The sequence below is a fragment of the Hemibagrus wyckioides genome, linkage group LG12, assembly GCF_019097595.1.
Source record: "Hemibagrus wyckioides isolate EC202008001 linkage group LG12, SWU_Hwy_1.0, whole genome shotgun sequence".
Lineage (NCBI taxonomy): Eukaryota > Metazoa > Chordata > Actinopteri > Siluriformes > Bagridae > Hemibagrus > Hemibagrus wyckioides.
Window position 1 is genome coordinate 14,696,050 of NC_080721.1, and position 23,747 is coordinate 14,719,796.

Below are 23,747 nucleotides of genomic sequence, written 5' to 3' on the forward strand. Positions count from 1 at the left end.
TAAACACCCTCAACACCTGTACACTAAACACCCTCAACACCTGTACACTAAACACTCTCAACACCTGTACACTAAACACTCTCAACACCTGTACACTAAACACTCTCAACACCTGTACACTAAACACTCTCACCACCTGTACACTAAACACCCTCAACACCTGTACACTAAACACTCTCACCACCTGTACACTAAACACTCTCAACACCTGTACACTAAACACTCTCACCACCTGTACACTAAACACTCTCAACACCTGTACACTAAACACTCTCACCACCTGTACACTAAACACTCTCACCACCTGTACACTAAACACCCTCAACACCTGTACACTAAACACCCTCAACACCTGTACACTAAACACTCTCACCACCTGTACACTAAACACCCTCAACACCTGTACACTAAACACCCTCAACACCTGTACACTAAACACCCTCAACACCTGTACACTAAACACTCTCAACACCTGTACACTAAACACCCTCAACACCTGTACACTAAACACTCTCACCACCTGTACACTAAACACTCTCACCACCTGTACACTAAACACTCTCAACACCTGTACACTAAACACTCTCACCACCTGTACACTAAACACTCTCACCACCTGTACACTAAACACTCTCAACACCTGTACACTAAACACCCTCAACACCTGTACACTAAACACTCTCACCACCTGTACACTAAACACTCTCACCACCTGTACACTAAACACTCTCACCACCTGTACACTAAACACTCTCACCACCTGTACACTAAACACTCTCAACACCTGTACACTAAACACTCTCACCACCTGTACACTAAACACTCTCACCACCTGTACACTAAACACTCTCACCACCTGTACACTAAACACCCTCAACACCTGTACACTAAACACTCTCAACACCTGTACACTAAACACTCTCAACACCTGTACACTAAACACTCTCAACACCTGTACACTAAACACCCTTAACACCTGTACACTAAACACTCTCAACACCTGTACACTAAACACTCTCAACACCTGTACACTAATCGGGTCTGTGACACAGGACAGCAGAAACTGGGACAATGCAGCAGGACACTCAGCAGCCCTCTGCTTCCCTGAAGACAGAATCAGCTTGGACACACACACACACACACATACACACACTCCTGCAGTACGAGTTTGTAAAACAGGACTATCTGCTGAGTTTGCAGAAGCAAAGCAAGACACAGGAACTCCTGCTATATCAGAGGCACTGGATTAACAGACCCCATGTCCTCAGCTGTGATATAATGTCATTAATGTGTGTGTCTCTGACTCCTGAGCAGACAGACCTCAGGTCAGTGCTCCGGTTCAGCAGATCAGGACGTACTGATCACGCGGTATTCATTTGCCTCAATCACATACCATAATGTTTGATTAGCTAGTTACTGCTAGCGCTGGCTGAACCACAGCAGTTAGAGTTCTGGACTCTGATTGGTCAGAAGGTGTTGATGAATTCTCTAGAACAGAGCTTTGTACCAGTCAGAGCTCCATGTTAAGGTTCTTCAGGACAGTACACACTCTAACATCACCAGTTAGGATTTCTTCTGTCTTATTAACTTCAGGAGAGAAAAACAGAGGCTAGTGATGGATGTTTATAGCTGCTATAACGTAAATCAGAACACATCACAGACCTTACTATAAACCAGTAAAAACCAGATGTGTCATTCTTTAATAAATATACAGATGCTCCTCACAACCATGAGCTGTTCTAGAAGAGGAATCATAAAAAATACAGGACAATTCAGGAAAATGAATCAACTCTGCTTTCCTTCACCATCACACCTCAGTGTCTTAATCCTCTTTTAAAATAAAAAATCTCACTCCATAGTTATGTAGCAGGACTTTTACAGTAAGTCAACACATACACACACACACACACACACACACACGTCCTCACCGTGGTTGTTTTTGTTGTGTACAGGTGTGTAGTGGTTCTTGTTGCTGCGTACAGGTGTGCTGTCCTTCGGTGAGCCGTCGATGGTGGCCATGTTCTCCTGCTCGTAATGCGAGGAAGCCACAGGACCCTGCTGCCTCAGGATGTCCGCTAGAGCCCTGAACCAGGAACAAAGAGAAATGAACGTTCTGGAGATGTTTGCTCAAGATAAACACATACCGAGAGACTCACACACACACACACACACACACACACATATACTCACACACTCTCTCTCTATCTAACCAATAAGACAGACACATCTCCAAGGTTCTACAAAGCTACAGAGTTGAAGAACTGTGGTTAAGGAACAGGTTCCAGAACAGCATTTTATAGTTAAATAACACAGAGAAGAATAAAGAGAAGAATAAGCAAATAAGAGAATGAAGAGGAAAAAATGGGAAAGTGGTGGAAATATGCCTATAGCTATTTACACACACACACACACACACACTATCAGTACAACAGACACTCCAAGGTTCAGAACTACTAATTAATAGATTCATTAATTAATAACACATAAAATTATAAAACGAAAACTAAGCAAATAAGATAATCAAGAGAACAAAAGGGGGAAGTGGTGGAAACATACCTAGCTATGTACATACACACACACACACTCCAGGCAGTCAGTGTGAATCAGGTTACAGGTTACATGTCCCTCAGATACAACTTTCACAAACACACTCCGCTCATCAGTGCTCTTACACACACACTCACACACAAACGCTCACACACACTCACACATACAAACACATACACACTCCAAAACACACACACTACACAACAACACACCACACACCACACTACAGTAACCCAGGCTCGGGGGACATACACACTCACACGCTCACTCACACACACACACACACACACTCCATCCTCGCTTATGAAACAATTTTGGTGGCTTAGAAAAGACAAAAATGGAGAGAAAACTGGGTGACCTGGTTTGGACACTTTTTTCAGCTCCAGCAACGTAGCATGGAATATTAGCATGTAATCTGAGGTCTGTGCTCAGTCTCCTAAAGCAGAGGTCACCAAACAGCACAGCCGAGAAGGTCACCAAGTAAAGAAACATCAAAACAACTGATCTCCCTGATTCCCAGCAGCTCCACTCCTATGGTTTATTGATTAAGATCCAAGACTTCAGCAGCTAACCAGAGTTCAGAGCGTTTAACTCGGTGAGAATTCAGTAAAGAAAATGACCTTCACGTTATATAAAGAAGCTCTTTGTGGATCCAGCAATCAATGCGATCCAAAACTGGGCTTTGGTCCAAACTCTGAGTAAAGCAGAGAGGATTGTGTGATGTCTGAGTGAGACATAACTAAACGATCACAGCATCGTTCCTGATCAGATGACAATACATGACACGATACCGCAATGACCGGTCCGCTAGTCTACACACGCTTACTGAAGACTTCATCCCGCCTTTCTGCTCAAAGCAGGACTTTCAACCTTCAAGAGCTTTCACCTCCGAGACTAACAAAAGAGTCGTTGTGGAGAAGAGATCAGTCTTCAACGGTAATTCAGGATAACTTTCTGCTCGCCTTTGCAAAGTTTTTCCTGTACAGATCTGCAGCCGTGATCTCCTACTGTAGCCCTCTGAGGCTAGAACTTCAGATGAGAGAGCACGTGCATCGCCCAAGGAGGAGGCCATTTTGGCTGTGCAAGAGGAGCCTGAAATGGTGTCTTAAGTGTGTCAAAGTCAGAGAGAGAGAGAGAGAGAGAGAGAGAAAGAGAGAGAGAGAGAGAGAGAGAGAGAGACTTTGGGACAATATATTAATAGTTTTCCCCTTCCAGGAGGAGGCCTTTTTTAACAGAAGTTCTGCTCCCATGTAAGCGACCTGGTTTTCTGTGGCCCAGTTGGCCGAAAGAGTGCGAGAGAAAGTGAACAAGAGAGATTAAGAGAGAGAGAGAGAGAGAGAGAGAGAGAGAGAGAGAGAGAGAGAAAACTCCACTTTTCTGCCTTTAGCTTCACACAGACTCCAGCTCTGTGGGACTCAGATACTCAGACTTTTCCTGCCAGGTTGCCTAAATGAAAAAGTATTATTTTTTTTTAAAAAAAAAAGAAAGTTGTTTTCGTTCAAACTTCCTGAAGCTCCAGAGGTCGCCGTTAAAGTTATCACGTGTCACTTCAGGGCACAAAAACAGATCCACAACCCTCTCAGGTGCCCTCAGAAACCTGCGCTGGGTTCAGAGACTGGAACTGAATCTTAAGGAATCCCCTGAGTTCTTTCTGACAGAGCTTTATTTCATTTGATTTGATTATTTTCTGTATGGTGTTCTTCTCAGGAGTGAGTATCATAATGAAGAACACGTGGAGGAGCTGAGAACTGAGAGATGGTCCTCCTAACTCCTAATGTGTACAACACAAACACCACATTCACACACTTATCCAGGCTGAAACACACCAAACTCTTTCCATCTCTTGTACTTATGGTTCTCCACCCAGGCAGGAGGAGCAGTTAAACACTGACCTCCATTTAACAAGAACAAACAACAAACAGCTAGAAACACCATGTTTCTTCATCAAGCATTACCCTTCTCAGTCAAACTTCAATACTGGCCAAAAAAACATAGACACCAAAAGTCACATCAACATTAATAAACACACATTAATGAACACACATTAATGAACACACATTAATGAACACACATTAACGAACACACATTAACGAACACACATTAATAAACACACATTAATAAACACACATTAATGAACACACATTAACGAACACACATTAACGAACACACATTAACGAACTCACATTAACGAACACACATTAATGAACACACATTAACGAACACACATTAATAAACACACATTAACGAACACACATTAACGAACACACATTAATAAACACACATTAATGAACACACATTAATGAACACACATTAACGAACACACATTAACGAACACACATTAACGAACACACATTAACGAACACACATTAATAAACACACATTAATGAACACACATTAACGAACACACATTAATAAACACACATTAATAAACACACATTAATGAACACACATTAACGAACACACATTAACGAACACACATTAACGAACACACATTAATGAACACACATTAATAAACACACATTAATGAACACACATTAATGAACACACATTAACGAACACACATTAATAAACACACATTAATAAACACACATTAATGAACACACATTAACGAACACACATTAACGAACACACATTAACGAACACACATTAATGAACACACATTAATAAACACACATTAATGAACACACATTAACGAACACACATTAACGAACACACATTAACGAACACACATTAACGAACACACATTAATAAACACACATTAATGAACACACATTAATGAACACACATTAACGAACACACATTAACGAACACACATTAATGAACACACATTAACGAACACACATTAACGAACACACATTAATAAACACACATTAATAAACACACATTAATGAACACACATTAACGAACACACATTAACGAACACACATTAACGAACTCACATTAACGAACACACATTAATGAACACACATTAACGAACACACATTAATAAACACACATTAACGAACACACATTAACGAACACACATTAACGAACACACATTAACGAACACACATTAATAAACACACATTAATGAACACACATTAATGAACACACATTAACGAACACACATTAACGAACACACATTAACGAACACACATTAATGAACACACATTAATAAACACACATTAATGAACACACATTAACGAACACACATTAATAAACACACATTAATAAACACACATTAATGAACACACATTAACGAACACACATTAACGAACACACATTAACGAACACACATTAATGAACACACATTAATAAACACACATTAATGAACACACATTAATGAACACACATTAATAAACACACATTAATGAACACACATTAATAAACACACATTAATAAACACATTAATAAACACACATTAATGAACACACATTAATAAACACACATTAATGAACACACAAATAAAATTTGAATTTGACATTCACCAAAAAACACTGTCAATCACCAGGAAACACCAACATTCACCACCAAACAACACTCACCACCATTCACTAACAAACAACTAAGAAATAGCAAGGAACACCAACACTCACCACCAAACACCAACACTCACCACCAAACACCAACACTCACCACCAAACACCAACACTCACCACCAAACACCAACACTCACCACCAAACAACAACACTCACCACCAAACAACAACACTCACCAAGAAACACCAACACTCACCACCAAACACCAACACTCACCACCAAACACCAACACTCACCACCAAACAACAACACTCACCACCAAACAACAACACTCACCAAGAAACACCAACACTCACCACCAAACACCAACACTCACCACCAAACACCAACACTCACCACCAAACAACACTCACCACCAAACAACACTCACCAAGAAACACCAACACTCACCACCAAACAACAACACTCACCACCAAACACCAACACTCACCACCAAACAACACTCACCACCAAACAACAACACTCACCAAGAAACACCAACACTCACCACCAAACAACAACACTCACCACCAAACACCAACACTCACCACCAAACAACAACACTCACCACCAAACACCAACACTCACCAAGAAACACCAACACTCACCACCAAACAACACTCACCACCAAACAACAACACTCACCAAGAAACACCAACACTCACCACCAAACACCAACACTCACCAAGAAACACCAACACTCACCACCAAACACCAACACTCACCAAGAAACACCAACACTCACCACCAAACAACAACACTCACCACCAAACACCAACACTCACCAAGAAACACCAACACTCACCACCAAACAACAACACTCACCAAGAAACACCAACACTCACCACCAAACAACACTCACCACCAAACAACAACACTCACCAAGAAACACCAACACTCACCACCAAACACCAACACTCACCAAGAAACACCAACACTCACCACCAAACAACAACACTCACCACCAAACACCAACACTCACCAAGAAACACCAACACTCACCACCAAACACCAACACTCACCAAGAAACACCAACACTCACCACCAAACAACAACACTCACCACCAAACAACAATACTCACCAAGAAACACCAACACTCACCACCAAACACCAACACTCACCAAGAAACACCAACACTCACCACCAAACACCAACACTCACCAAGAAACACCAACACTCACCACCAAACAACAACACTCACCACCAAACACCAACACTCACCAAGAAACACCAACACTCACCACCAAACAACAACACTCACCACCAAACAACGCTCACCAAGAAACACCAACACTCACCAAGAAACACCAACACTCACCAAGAAACACCAACACTCACCACCAAACACCAACACTCACCAAGAAACACCAACACTCACCACCAAACACCAACACTCACCAAGAAACACCAACACTCACCAAGAAACACCAACACTCACCACCAAACAACACCACTCACCACCAAACAACAATACTCACCAAGAAACACCAACACTCACCACCAAACAACAACACTCACCACCAAACAACAACACTCACCACCAAACAACAATACTCACCAAGAAACACCAACACTCACCAAGAAACACCAACACTCACCACCAAACAACAACACTCACCACCAAACAACAATACTCACCAAGAAACACCAACACTCACCACCAAACACCAACACTCACCAAGAAACACCAACACTCACCACCAAACAACAACACTCACCACCAAACACCAACACTCACCAAGAAACACCAACACTCACCACCAAACAACACTCACCACCAAACAACAACACTCACCAAGAAACACCAACACTCACCAAGAAACACCAACACTCACCAAGAAACACCAACACTCACCACCAAACACCAACACTCACCAAGAAACACCAACACTCACCACCAAACACCAACACTCACCAAGAAACACCAACACTCACCAAGAAACACCAACACTCACCACCAAACAACAACACTCACCACCAAACAACAATACTCACCAAGAAACACCAACACTCACCACCAAACAACAACACTCACCACCAAACACCAACACTCACCAAGAAACACCAACACTCACCACCAAACACCAACACTCACCAAGAAACACCAACACTCACCACCAAACAACAACACTCACCACCAAACACCAACACTCACCAAGAAACACCAACACTCACCACCAAACAACAACACTCACCACCAAACAACAACACTCACCAAGAAACACCAACACTCACCAAGAAACACCAACACTCACCAAGAAACACCAACACTCACCACCAAACAACAACACTCACCAAGAAACACCAACACTCACCACCAAACAACAACACTCACCACCAAACAACAACACTCACCAAGAAACACCAACACTCACCACCAAACAACAACACTCACCAAGAAACACCAACACTCACCACCAAACACCAACACTCACCAAGAAACACCAACACTCACCACCAAACACCAACACTCACCAAGAAACACCAACACTCACCACCAAACAACACTCACCACCAAACAACACTCACCAAGAAACACCAACACTCACCACCAAACACCAACACTCACCACCAAACAACAACACTCACCAAGAAACACCAACACTCACCACCAAACAACAACACTCACCAAGAAACACCAACACTCACCACCAAACACCAACACTCACCAAGAAACACCAACACTCACCACCAAACAACACTCACCACCAAACAACACTCACCAAGAAACACCAACACTCACCACCAAACACCAACACTCACCACCAAACAACAACACTCACCAAGAAACACCAACACTCACCACCAAACAACAACACTCACCAAGAAACACCAACACTCACCACCAAACACCAACACTCACCAAGAAACACCAACACTCACCACCAAACACCAACACTCACCACCAAACACCAACACTCACCAAGAAACACCAACACTCACCACCAAACAACACTCACCACCAAACAACACTCACCAAGAAACACCAACACTCACCACCAAACAACAACACTCACCACCAAACAACAACACTCACCAAGAAACACCAACACTCACCACCAAACACCAACACTCACCACCAAACAACAACACTCACCACCAAACAACAACACTCACCAAGAAACACCAACACTCACCACCAAACACCAACATTTACCAACACTCACTAACACTCACCACCAAACACCAAGAAACACCAACATATAGAATGTGTAAAAAGAATGAGATCTCATAACCAGATCTGTAAATCAAACAACCCTCACATCAACACCCCCATGTCTCCACACCCACATACGGCCCCCCACATGTCACCACCCCCACATGTCTCCACACCCAAATGTTACCACCCCCACACATCACCACCCCTACATGCCACCACCCCTACATGTCACCACCCCCACATGTCACCACCCCCTCATGTCACCACCCCTACATGCCACCAGCTCTACATGTCACCACCACTACACGCCACCACCCTCACATGTCACCACCCCTACAAATGTCACCACCCCTACATGTCACCACCCCCACATGTCACCACCCCTACATGCCACCAGCCCTACATGCCACCAGCCCTACATGTCACCACCACTACATGTCACCACCACTACATGTCACCACCCCTACATGCCACCACCCCTACATGCCACCACCCCTACATGCCACCAGCCCTACATGTCACCACCACTACATGTCACCACCACTACATGTCACCACCCCTACATGCCACCTCCCCTACATGTCACCACCCCTACATGCCACCACCCCTACATGTCACCACCCCTACATGCCACCTCCCCTACATGTCACCACCCCTACATGCCACCACCCTCACATGTCACCACCCCTACAAATGTCACCACCCCTGCATGAGAACCGGTGCTTCATCTAAAGCACCTTTAGAGACTTTCAAGTGTCACATTTAGGCACCATGCTAACAGTCTATGATTCTGAAAGTTTATGATGGCAACGGTTGTATAACAAGTAATCCACAATGTGCCTGTCTTATGACTAAGCACTAACGTTGAATAATCGCTCAGAATCCCATCATCAGACTTTGTCTTTTCATCTCCACTCTCAGCATGAGTCATGCATGATGCCAAGAGTTTGAGCAAGCGACCAGTAATATAACCATGAAGGCTGGAGAACGTCTCAGAAATAAGAAATAATGAAGCCTTGATGGAGACAGAAGTGTCTGTCAGTCAGTGAGGTGAGGTCATCTGACCTGAACATCACTGCTGTGTTCAGAAAAAACAAGTTACTTTCCAAAATCCTTTTGTTGATGAACTAAAAGTGTTTAAGTGGCAGATTTTAGACTCGCTGCTCTGGATTCCTCGAGGGAGCGTTTTTGTGTTCCTGCTATCAGGTAAAGTGAATGAAGAATACATTTAAAATTGATTTAAGATATATAATTGGATCTCCAGGTCCACCGTGGGTACATCAGGGAACAGAAATGGACCTGTGGAGCTTATTTTCTTCCTGACAGCATTCTAAATGAAGACACCCGAGACATTATTATAGCCTTTTCTGCTGAGTGAGTGGATTTGCTCTCCTTACGCGGTATAGAGACATATATAATAAGATTAAATGGAGTGGTCTTGTGCTAAAGAAAAGAAACATTCACTAAAAAAATCTAATGTGAAAGATGACATGAAAGAGTTGCCCCCAGTAAAGCTGTTTAAGAAAGAAATAAAAGAAATGAAATGACGTTGACATCATTTGTGGAGCAACAGCAGGCTCCTGCCCTTCCTGTGTTCATGTGAGAGAGAGAGATGTAGGCGATCGATGGAGAAATGTGAGAGCAACCCCTGCTGAGGTGACACACTATAATGCAGTCCGTCATTTCACACCACTCGCCCACTTCATTACAAAGGACGCTAAACACAAGACTGGCATTTGGCAAATGCCACCCAATAATGAGGGCGAGGCGAGGCGAGTGAGGCAGCATTTGCATGCTGTTTGTTTATGAAGTTGATGGAGAGAAGAGTGCGTGCTTTTAAGGTGAACTTTAAATTCAGACCAGTAATTGGAAATGTGAGAAAGAAATAATGAAATAAATGTATAAAGCTGGAGTTTATCTGAGGTGTAACCGTCAGGAATATAGAGACGTGACGGGTTCAGTGTTTATATTCTGGCTGCGTGGACACGCCCCTGAGTCTGACATCACCTTTATTTCTATTAGTGAAGGATCTGGATTTATCTCACTCTCAGACACGCCCATCTGTCCAGCTCAGACATGCCCATCTCTTCAGCTCAGACACGCCCATCTGTCCAGCTCAGACACGCCCATCTGTCCAGCACAGACACACCCATCTGTCCAGCACAGACACGCCCATCTGTTCAGCACAGACACGCCCATCTGTTCAGCACAGACACGCCCATCTGTCCAGCTCAGACATGCCCATCTCTTCAGCTCAGACACGCCCATCTCTTCAGCTCAGACACGCCCATCTGTTCAGCACAGACACGCCCATCTGTCCAGCTCAGACATGCCCATCTCTTCAGCTCAGACACGCCCATCTGTTCAGCACAGACACACCCATCTGTCCAGCTCAGACATGCCCATCTCTTCAGCTCAGACACACCCATCTGTTCAGCTCAGACACACCCATCTGTCCAGCTCAGACATGCCCATCTCTTCAGCTCAGACACACCCATCTGTCCAGCTCAGACACGCTCATCTCTTCAGCTCAGACATGCCCATCTGTTCAGCTCAGACACACCCATCTGTCCAGCTCAGACACGCTCATCTCTTCAGCTCAGACACGCCCATCTGTTCAGCTCAGACACACCCATCTGTCCAGCTCAGACACGCTCATCTCTTCAGCTCAGATACGCCCATCTGTCCAACTCAGACCCACACATCCGCCCAATTCAAACACGCCCATCTGTCTCAGACACGCATAAAGACACACACTTCATTCTTCTCAATCAGACAAACCCATCTGTCCATCTCAAAACACATCCATCTGTCCATCTGAAGGACATGACCCTCGGTCTTACTCACACTGTGCATTCGTAACCAGACTCTCCACAAATTTTTCAATTTCGTTTATTTCAAAAAGATTTTAATAGACAAACCTGTTATTTTCTGCATCACGGCTTGAGAACAGTTTTGTGTGTGTGTGTGTGTGTGTGTGGACAGGGTTGGAGAACTGATCAATAAGATCCTGTTGCCATCTTTCTGTCTCAAGGTCACAAGTACATCTGTGCTATTTCCTAGTTTCTCATCATTTTCCCCTTCACCTAATCCCTCTATCTATCTGTTTATCACTTTTCTTCATGCTCCTTTTATCCAGAAATCCATCCATCCATCCATCCATCGGAAATGTCATTATTTTTCTTTATATCTCAGTAGCAGTGACAGTTATCTTTGACTGTACAGAGATAACTGAACGGACCTTAACTGCTCTCTGACACTGGAATTAAAATCCTGAGAGACGGTCAATTTAACATTCCTCTCTTATTATCTTTTTTTTAGCTCAACATTAGCACTGTCCACTAAACCCTCTGGTGTTTCAGTCCCACTGAACATTTTACATGACCCCACACCTCCAGAGACAAAAATCTTTTTTTTTTAAAATAATGATCCGTTTGTCTTTAAATAACAGAATCAGTATATAAATGATCTCCTAAAGAGTCCGTGTTTCTCCTTCGTCTTCTTCCAGCTGTCGTCTTTCTCCTCGGTCTCTCCGGCAGGTGTGTGTGAAAAAGAAGAGGCTCTATCAATATTTAAACAAAGACACACTCGTCTGGCTGAGGAGAAGAGGCGCAGGTCATCAAAGTGGGACGAGGACAATCTTACAGGGCGCAAAGTCACGATTATTTCATCACCAGGAGACGTGAGACGAATTTCACCGCCTCTGATGTAAGATTCAGAGATGAGGAAAAATAACTGGAGTCTGGGGCACAGGGTTTACTGCAGTATAGTGAAGAACAGAAGCAGTCTGATGTTTATATAGTCACACAACTACAACTACATACATTCATACACACATACACTGATACACATACACTCATACACACATACACACATACACTGATACAAACATACACTCATACACACATACACACATACACTCATACACACATACACTGATACAAACATACACTCATACACACATACACTCATACACACATACACACATACACACATACACTCATACACTCATACACTCATACACACATACACACATACACACATACACTGATACACACATACACTCATACACACATACACACATACACTGATACACACATACACTCATACACACATACACTGATACACACATACACTCATACACTCATACACACATACACACATACACTGATACACACATACACTCATACACACATACACACATACACTGATACACACATACACTCATACACACATACACACATACACTGATACACACATACACTCATACACACATACACACATACACACATACACTGATACACACATACACACATACACACATACACACATACACACATACACTGATACACACATACACACATACACACATACACTGATACACACATATACACATACACACATACACTGATACACTGATACACACACACACACATACACTGATACACACATACACACATACACTGATACACACACACACACATACACTCACACACATACACACATACACTGATACACTGATACACACATAGACACATACACTGATACACACATACACTGATACACTGATACACACATAGACACATACACTGATACACACATACACTGATACACTGATACACACATACACTGATACACTGATACACACATACACACATACACTGATACACTGATACACACATAGACACATACACTGATACACACATACACACATAGACACATACACTCATACACACATACACACATACACTGATACACTGATACACTGATACACACATACACACATACAATCACACACATACACTGATACACACATACACACATACACTGATACACTGATACACACATACACACATACACTGATACACACATACACACATACACTCACACACATACACACATACACTGATACACACATACACACATACACTGATACACACATACACACATACACTGATACACACATACACTGATAGACTCATACACACATACACACATACACACATACACTCATACACTCATACACACATACACTCATACACACATACACTGATACACACATACACACATACACTCATACACACATACACTCATACACACATACACTCATACACACATACACTGATACACACATACACACATACACTCATACACACATACACTCATACACACATACACTCATACACACATACACTCATACACACATACACACATACACACACACACTCATACACACATACACACATACACACATACACACATACACTCATACACACATACACTGATACACTCATACACACATACACTGATACACTCATACACATACACACATACACTGATACACACGTACACACATACACACATACACTCATACACTGATACACACATACACTCATACACTGATACACACATACACACATCCACTGATACACACATACACACATACACTCATACACACATACACTGATACACACATACACACATACACACATACACTCATACACACATACACACATACACTCATACACACATACACACATACACTGATACACACATACACACATACACACATACACTCATACACACATACACTCATACACTGATACACACATACACACATACACACATACACTGATACACTCATACACACATACACTCATACACACATACACTGATACACTCATACACACATACACTGATACACACATACACTGATACACACATACACACGTACACACATACACACATACACTCATACACTCATACACACATACACTGATACACTCATACACTCATACACACATACACACGTACACACATACACACATACACTCATACACTCATACACACATACACTGATACACTCATACACTGATACACTCATACACTCATACACACATACACACATACACACATACACTGATACACACATACACACATACACTCATACACACATACACTGATACACTCATACACTCATACACACATACACTGATACACTCATACACACATACACACATACACACATACACTGATACACTCATACACTCATACACACATACACTGATACACTCATACACACATACACACATACACTGATACACTCATACACTCATACACACATACACTGATACACTCATACACACATACACACATACACTGATACACTCATACACACATACACACATACACTGATACACTCATACACACATACACTGATACACTCATACACACATACACTGATACACTCATACACTCATACACACATACACTGATACACTCATACACACATACACTGATACACTCATACACTCATACACACATACACTGATACTCTCATACACACATACACTCATACACACATACACTCATACACACATACACTCATACACTCATACACTGATACACTCATACACTCATACACTGATACACTCATACACTCATACACTGATACACTCATACACTCATACACTCATACACTCATACACACATACACTCATACACTGATACACACATACACTGATACACTGATACACTCATACACTCATACACACATACACACATACACTCATACACTCATACACACATACACTCATACACTTATACACTCATACACTGATACACTCATACACTGATACACTCATACACTGATACACTGATACACTCATACACACATACACACATACACACATACACTCATACACACATACACTCATACACTTATACACTCATACACTGATACACTCATACACTGATACACTCATACACTGATACACTGATACACTCATACACTCATACACTCATACACTCATACACTCATACACTGATACACTCATACACACATACACTCATACACTCATACACTCATACACTGATACACTCATACACTGATACACTCATACACTGATACACTGATACACTCATACACTCATACACTGATACACTCATACACTCATACACTCATACACTCATACACTGATACACTCATACACACATACACACATACACTCATACACTCATACACTCATACACTGATACACTCATACACACATACACTCATACACTCATACACTCATACACTCATACACTGATACACTCATACACACATACACTCATACACACATACACTCATACACACATACACTCATACACACATACACACATACACTGATACACACATACACACATACACTCATTCACTGATACACTCATACACTCATACACACATACACTGATACACTCATACACACATACACTGATACACTCATACACTCATACACACATACACTGATACACTCATACACACATACACACATACACTCATACACTCATACACACATACACTCATACACACATACACTGATACACTCATACACTCATACACACATACACTGATACACACATACACTCATACACTCATACACACATACACTCATACACACATACACTGATACACTGATACAGTCATACACTCATACACACATACACTCATACACACATACACACATACACTGATACACACATACACTCATACACACATACACTCATACACACATACACACATACACTCATACACACATACACTCATACACACATACACACATACACTCATACACTCATACACACATACACTGATACACACATACACTGATACACACATACACTCATACACACATACACATACACTGATACACACATACACTCATACACACATACACACATACACTGATACACACATACACTCATACACACATACACTCATACACACACACACATACACTGATACACACATACACACGTACACACATACACACACACACATACACTGATACACTCATACACACATACACTCATACACACATACACTGATACACTGATACACTGATACACACATACACTCATACACTCATACATACATACACTCATACACACATACACTGATACACACATACACTCATACACACATACACTCATACACTCATACACACATACACTGATACACACATACACTCATACACACATACACTCATACACACATACACACATACACTGATACACTCATACACTCATACACTCATACACACATACACTCATACACACATACACACATACACTCATACACTCATACATACATACACTCATACACACATACACTCATACACACATACACTCATACACTCATACACTCATACACACATACACTGATACACACATACACTCATACACACATACACTCATACACTCATACACACATACACTGATACACTCATACACTCATACACTCATACACACATACACTCATACACACATACACACATACACTGATACACACATACACTCATACACACATACACTGATACACTCATACACTCATACACTCATACACACATACACTCATACACTCATACACACATACACTGATACACTCATACACTCATACACTCATACACACATACACTCATACACACATACACACATACACTGATACACACATACACTCATACACACATACACTGATACACTCATACACTCATACACTCATACACTCATACACACATACACTCATACACACATACACACATACACTCATACACTCATACACTCATACACTCATACACACATACACTCATACACACATACACACATACACTCATACACTCATACACACATACACTCATACACACGTACACTCATACACACATACACTCATACACACATACACTCATACACTCATACACTCATACACACATACACTGATACACACATACACTCATACACACATACACTCATACACTCATACACACATACACTGATACACTCATACACTCATACACTCATACACTCATACACACATACACACATACACTGATACACACATACACTCATACACACATACACACATACACACATACACTGATACACACATACACTCATACACACATACACACATACACTGATACACACATACACACATACACTGATACACACATACACTGATACACACATACACTCATACACACATACACACATACACTGATACACTCATACACTCATACACTCATACACTCATACACACATACACTCATACACTCATACACACATACACACATACACTCATACACACATACACTGATACACACATACACTCATACACTCATACACACATACACTGATACACTCATACACTCATACACTCATACACTCATACACACATACACTCATACACTCATACACTCATACACACATACACTGATACACACATACACTCATACACACATACACTCATACACTCATACACACATACACTGATACACTCATACACTCATACACTCATACACACATACACTCATACACACATACACTGATACACTCATACACTCATACACACATACACTGATACACTCATACACTCATACACACATACACTGATACACACATACACACGTACACACATACACACATACACACATACACTGATACACACATACACTCATACACACATACACACATACACTCATACACTCATACACTCATACACACATACACTGATACACTCATACACACATACACACATACACTGATACACTCATACACTCATACACTCATACACTCATACACACATACACTCATACACTCATACACACATACACACATACACTGATACACACATACACTCATACACACATACACTGATACACACATACACTCATACACACATACACTGATACACTCATACACTGATACACTCATACACACATACACTGATACACTCATACACTGATACACTCATACACATACACTCATACACACATACACTGATACACTCATACACTGATACACTCATACACATACACTCATACACACATACACTGATACACACATACACTCATACACACATACACTGATACACACATACACTCATACACACATACACTGATACACACATACACTCATACACACATACACTGATACACACATACACTCATACACACATACACTGATACACTCATACACTGATACACTCATACACACATACACTGATACACTCATACACTGATACACTCATACACATACACTCATACACACATACACTGATACACACATACACATACACTCATACACATACACTCATACACACATACACTGATACACACATACACTGATACACTCATACACTGATACACTCATACACATACACTCATACACACATACACTGATACACTCATACACTGATACACTCATACACATACACTCATACACACATACACTGATACACACATACACTCATACACACATACACTGATACACACATACACTCATACACACATACACTGATACACTCATACACTCATACACACATACACTGATACACACATACACTCATACACACATACACTGATACACTCATACACTGATACACTCATACACACATACACTGATACACTCATACACTGATACACTCATACACATACACTCATACACACATACACTGATACACTCATACACTGATACACTCATACACATACACTCATACACACATACACTGATACACACATACACTCATACACACATACACTGATACACACATACACTCATACACACATACACTGATACACACATACACTCATACACACATACACTGATACACACATACACTCATACACACATACACTGATACACTCATACACTGATACACTCATACACTCATACACTGATACACTCATACACATACACTCATACACACATACACTGATACACACATACACTGATACACTCATACACTGATACACTCATACACATACACTCATACACACATACACTGATACACACATACACTCATACACACATACACTCATACACTGATACACTCATACACTGATACACTCATACACTCATACACACATACACTGATACACTCATACACACATACACTCATACACGCTCCATTCTGATGGATGGATGGATGGATGGATGGATGGATGGATGGATGGAGGGATAAAGCGATGGCTGGATGGAGGAATGAAGGGATGGATGGATGGATGAATGGAGGGATGGATAGATGAAGGGACAGATGGATGGATGGATGGATGGATGGATGGATGGATGGAAGGAAAGAAATGAGTAAAGAAATGTAGAATAAGATGAGTTCAGTTAAAAAAAAACAGAAAAGAAAAAGAGTATGGAGAAAGAAAAATCTAAAAGGAAAGAAAAGAGAGAAGCAGAAAGGAGAGAGGGGGAGGAGGAGAAAGACGAGACCTCGACATTCCACTGATCGATTTTACTAATGCACTGAGAGGAGAACACTGCTCTGCCTAAACATGCCTACATCTCACTGCTATTACACATGCAAGCTAAATCCCAGAGGAGAGACTGCTACTGCCATATACACACACACACACACACACACTGCCCTACACTCGCACACACATACACACTGCCCTATACACACACACACACACACTGCCCTACACACACACACACACTGCCCTACACTCGCACACACATACACACTGCCCTATACACACACACACACACTGCCCTACACACACACACACACTGCCCTACACTCGCACACACATACACACTGCCCTATACACACACACACACACACACACACACTGCCCTACACACACACACACACACTGCCCTACACTCACACACACATACACACTGCCCTATACACTCACACACACACACACACACTGCCCTACACTCACACACACAAACACACTGCCCTATACACTCACACACACACACACACACACTGCCCTACACTCACACACACATACACACTGCCCTATACACTCACACACACACACACACACACTGCCCTACACTCACACACACAAACACACTGCCCTATACACTCACACACACACACACACACACTGCCCTACACACACACACACACACCGCCCTATACACTCACACACAAACACACTGCCCTATACACTCACACACAAACACACACACACTGCCCTACACACACACACACACTGCCCTACACTCACACACACAAACACACTGCCCTATACACACACACACTGCCCTACACACACACACACTGCCCTACACACACACACACTGCCCTACACTCACACACACAAACACACTGCCCTATACACTCACACACACACACACACTGCCCTACACACACACACACTGCCCTACACTCACACACACAAACACACTGCCCTATACACTCACACACACACACTGCCCTACACACACACACACACACACACTGTCCTACACTCACACACACAAACACACTGCCCTATACACTCACACACACACACACACACTGCCCTACACATACACACACTGTCCTGCACTCACACACACAAACACACTGCCCTATACACTCACACACACACACACACACACACTGCCCTACACACACACACACACTGCCCTACACTCACACACACAAACACACTGCCCTACACACACACACACACTGCCCTACACTCACACACACAAACACACTGCCCTACACACACACACACACTGCCCTACACACACACACACACTGCCCTACACTCACACACACATACACACTGCCCTATACACTCACACACACACACACACTGCCCTACACACACACACACACTGCCCTACACTCACACACACAAACACACTGCCCTATACACTCACACACACATACACTGCCCTACACACACACACACACACCGCCCTACACACACAAACACACTGCCCTATACACTCACACACAAACACACACACACACACTGCCCTCCACACACACACACACTGCCCTACACTCACACACACAAACACACTGCCCTATACACTCACACACACACACACACACTGCCCTACATACACACACACTGCCCTACACTCACACACACAAACACACTGCCCTATACACTCACACACACACACACACACTGCCCTACACACACACACACACTGCCCTATACACTCACACACACACACCGCCCTACACACACAAACACACTGCCCTATACACTCACACACACACACTGCCCTACACACACAAACACACTGCCCTATACACTCACACACAAACACACACACACACACTGCCCTACACACACACACACACTGCCCTACACACACACACACACACACTGCCCTATACACTCACACACACACACACACACACACACACACTGCCCTACACATACACACACACTGTCCTGCACTCACACACACAAACACACTGCCCTATACACACACACACACACACACTGCCCTACACACACACACACACACTGCCCTACACTCACACACACAAACACACTGCCCTACACACACAAACACACTGCCCTACACACACAAACACACTGCCCTATACACTCACACACACACACACATACTGCCCTACACACACACACACACACACACCGGCCTACACTCACACACAAACACACTGCCCTATACACTCACACACACACACACACTGCCCTACACACACACACACTGCCCTACACTCACACACAAACACACTGCCCTATACACTCACACACACACACTGCCCTACACACACACACACTGCCCTACACACACACACACTGCCCTACACTCACACACAAACACACTGCCCTACACTCACACACAAACATACTGCCCTATACACTCACACACACACACACTGCCCTACACACACACACACACTGCCCTATACTCACACACAAACACACTGCCCTACACTCACACACAAACACACTGCCCTACACTCACACACAAACACACTGCCCTATACACTCACACACACACACACACTGCCCTACACACACACACACTGCCCTACACTCACACACAAACACACTGCCCTATACACTCACACACACACACTGCCCTACACACACACACACTGCCCTACACACACACACACTGCCCTACACTCACACACAAACACACTGCCCTACACTCACACACAAACATACTGCCCTATACACTCACACACACACACACTGCCCTACACACACACACACACTGCCCTATACTCACACACAAACACACTGCCCTATACACTCACACACACACACACACTGCCCTACACTCACACACACAAACACACTGCCCTATACACTCACACACACTGCCCTACACACACACACACACACACACTGCCCTACACTCACACACACAAACACACTGCCCTATACACTCACACACACACACTGCCCTACACACACACACACACTGCCCTACACTCACACACACAAACACACTGCCCTATACACTCACACACACACACACTGCCCTACACACACACACACACACACACACTGCTCTACACATACACACACACACACACAGTGCCCTACACACACACACTACCCTACACACACACTGCTCTACACATACACACACACACACATACAGACTGCCCTACACACACACACACTGCCCTACACACACACTGCTCTACACACACACACACACATACAGACTGCCCTACACACACACACACACACACTGCCCTACACACACACACACACACTGCCCTACACATACACACACACACATACACACTGCCCTACACAT

At 42.6% G+C, this 23,747-nt stretch overlaps 1 protein-coding gene across 2 annotated transcripts in view; it reads right to left on the reverse strand.

Moving 5' to 3' along the window:
* Positions 1-23,747, reverse strand: part of LOC131362777 (protein shisa-6-like) — a 94,506-nt gene that overhangs the window by 64,145 nt on the left and 6,614 nt on the right. For both annotated transcript variants that reach the window (XM_058405048.1, XM_058405047.1), the window contains exon 2: positions 1,929-2,083. In XM_058405048.1, the coding sequence (XP_058261031.1) occupies positions 1,929-2,083 (155 nt within the window). The remainder of the gene's footprint in view (positions 1-1,928; positions 2,084-23,747) is intronic.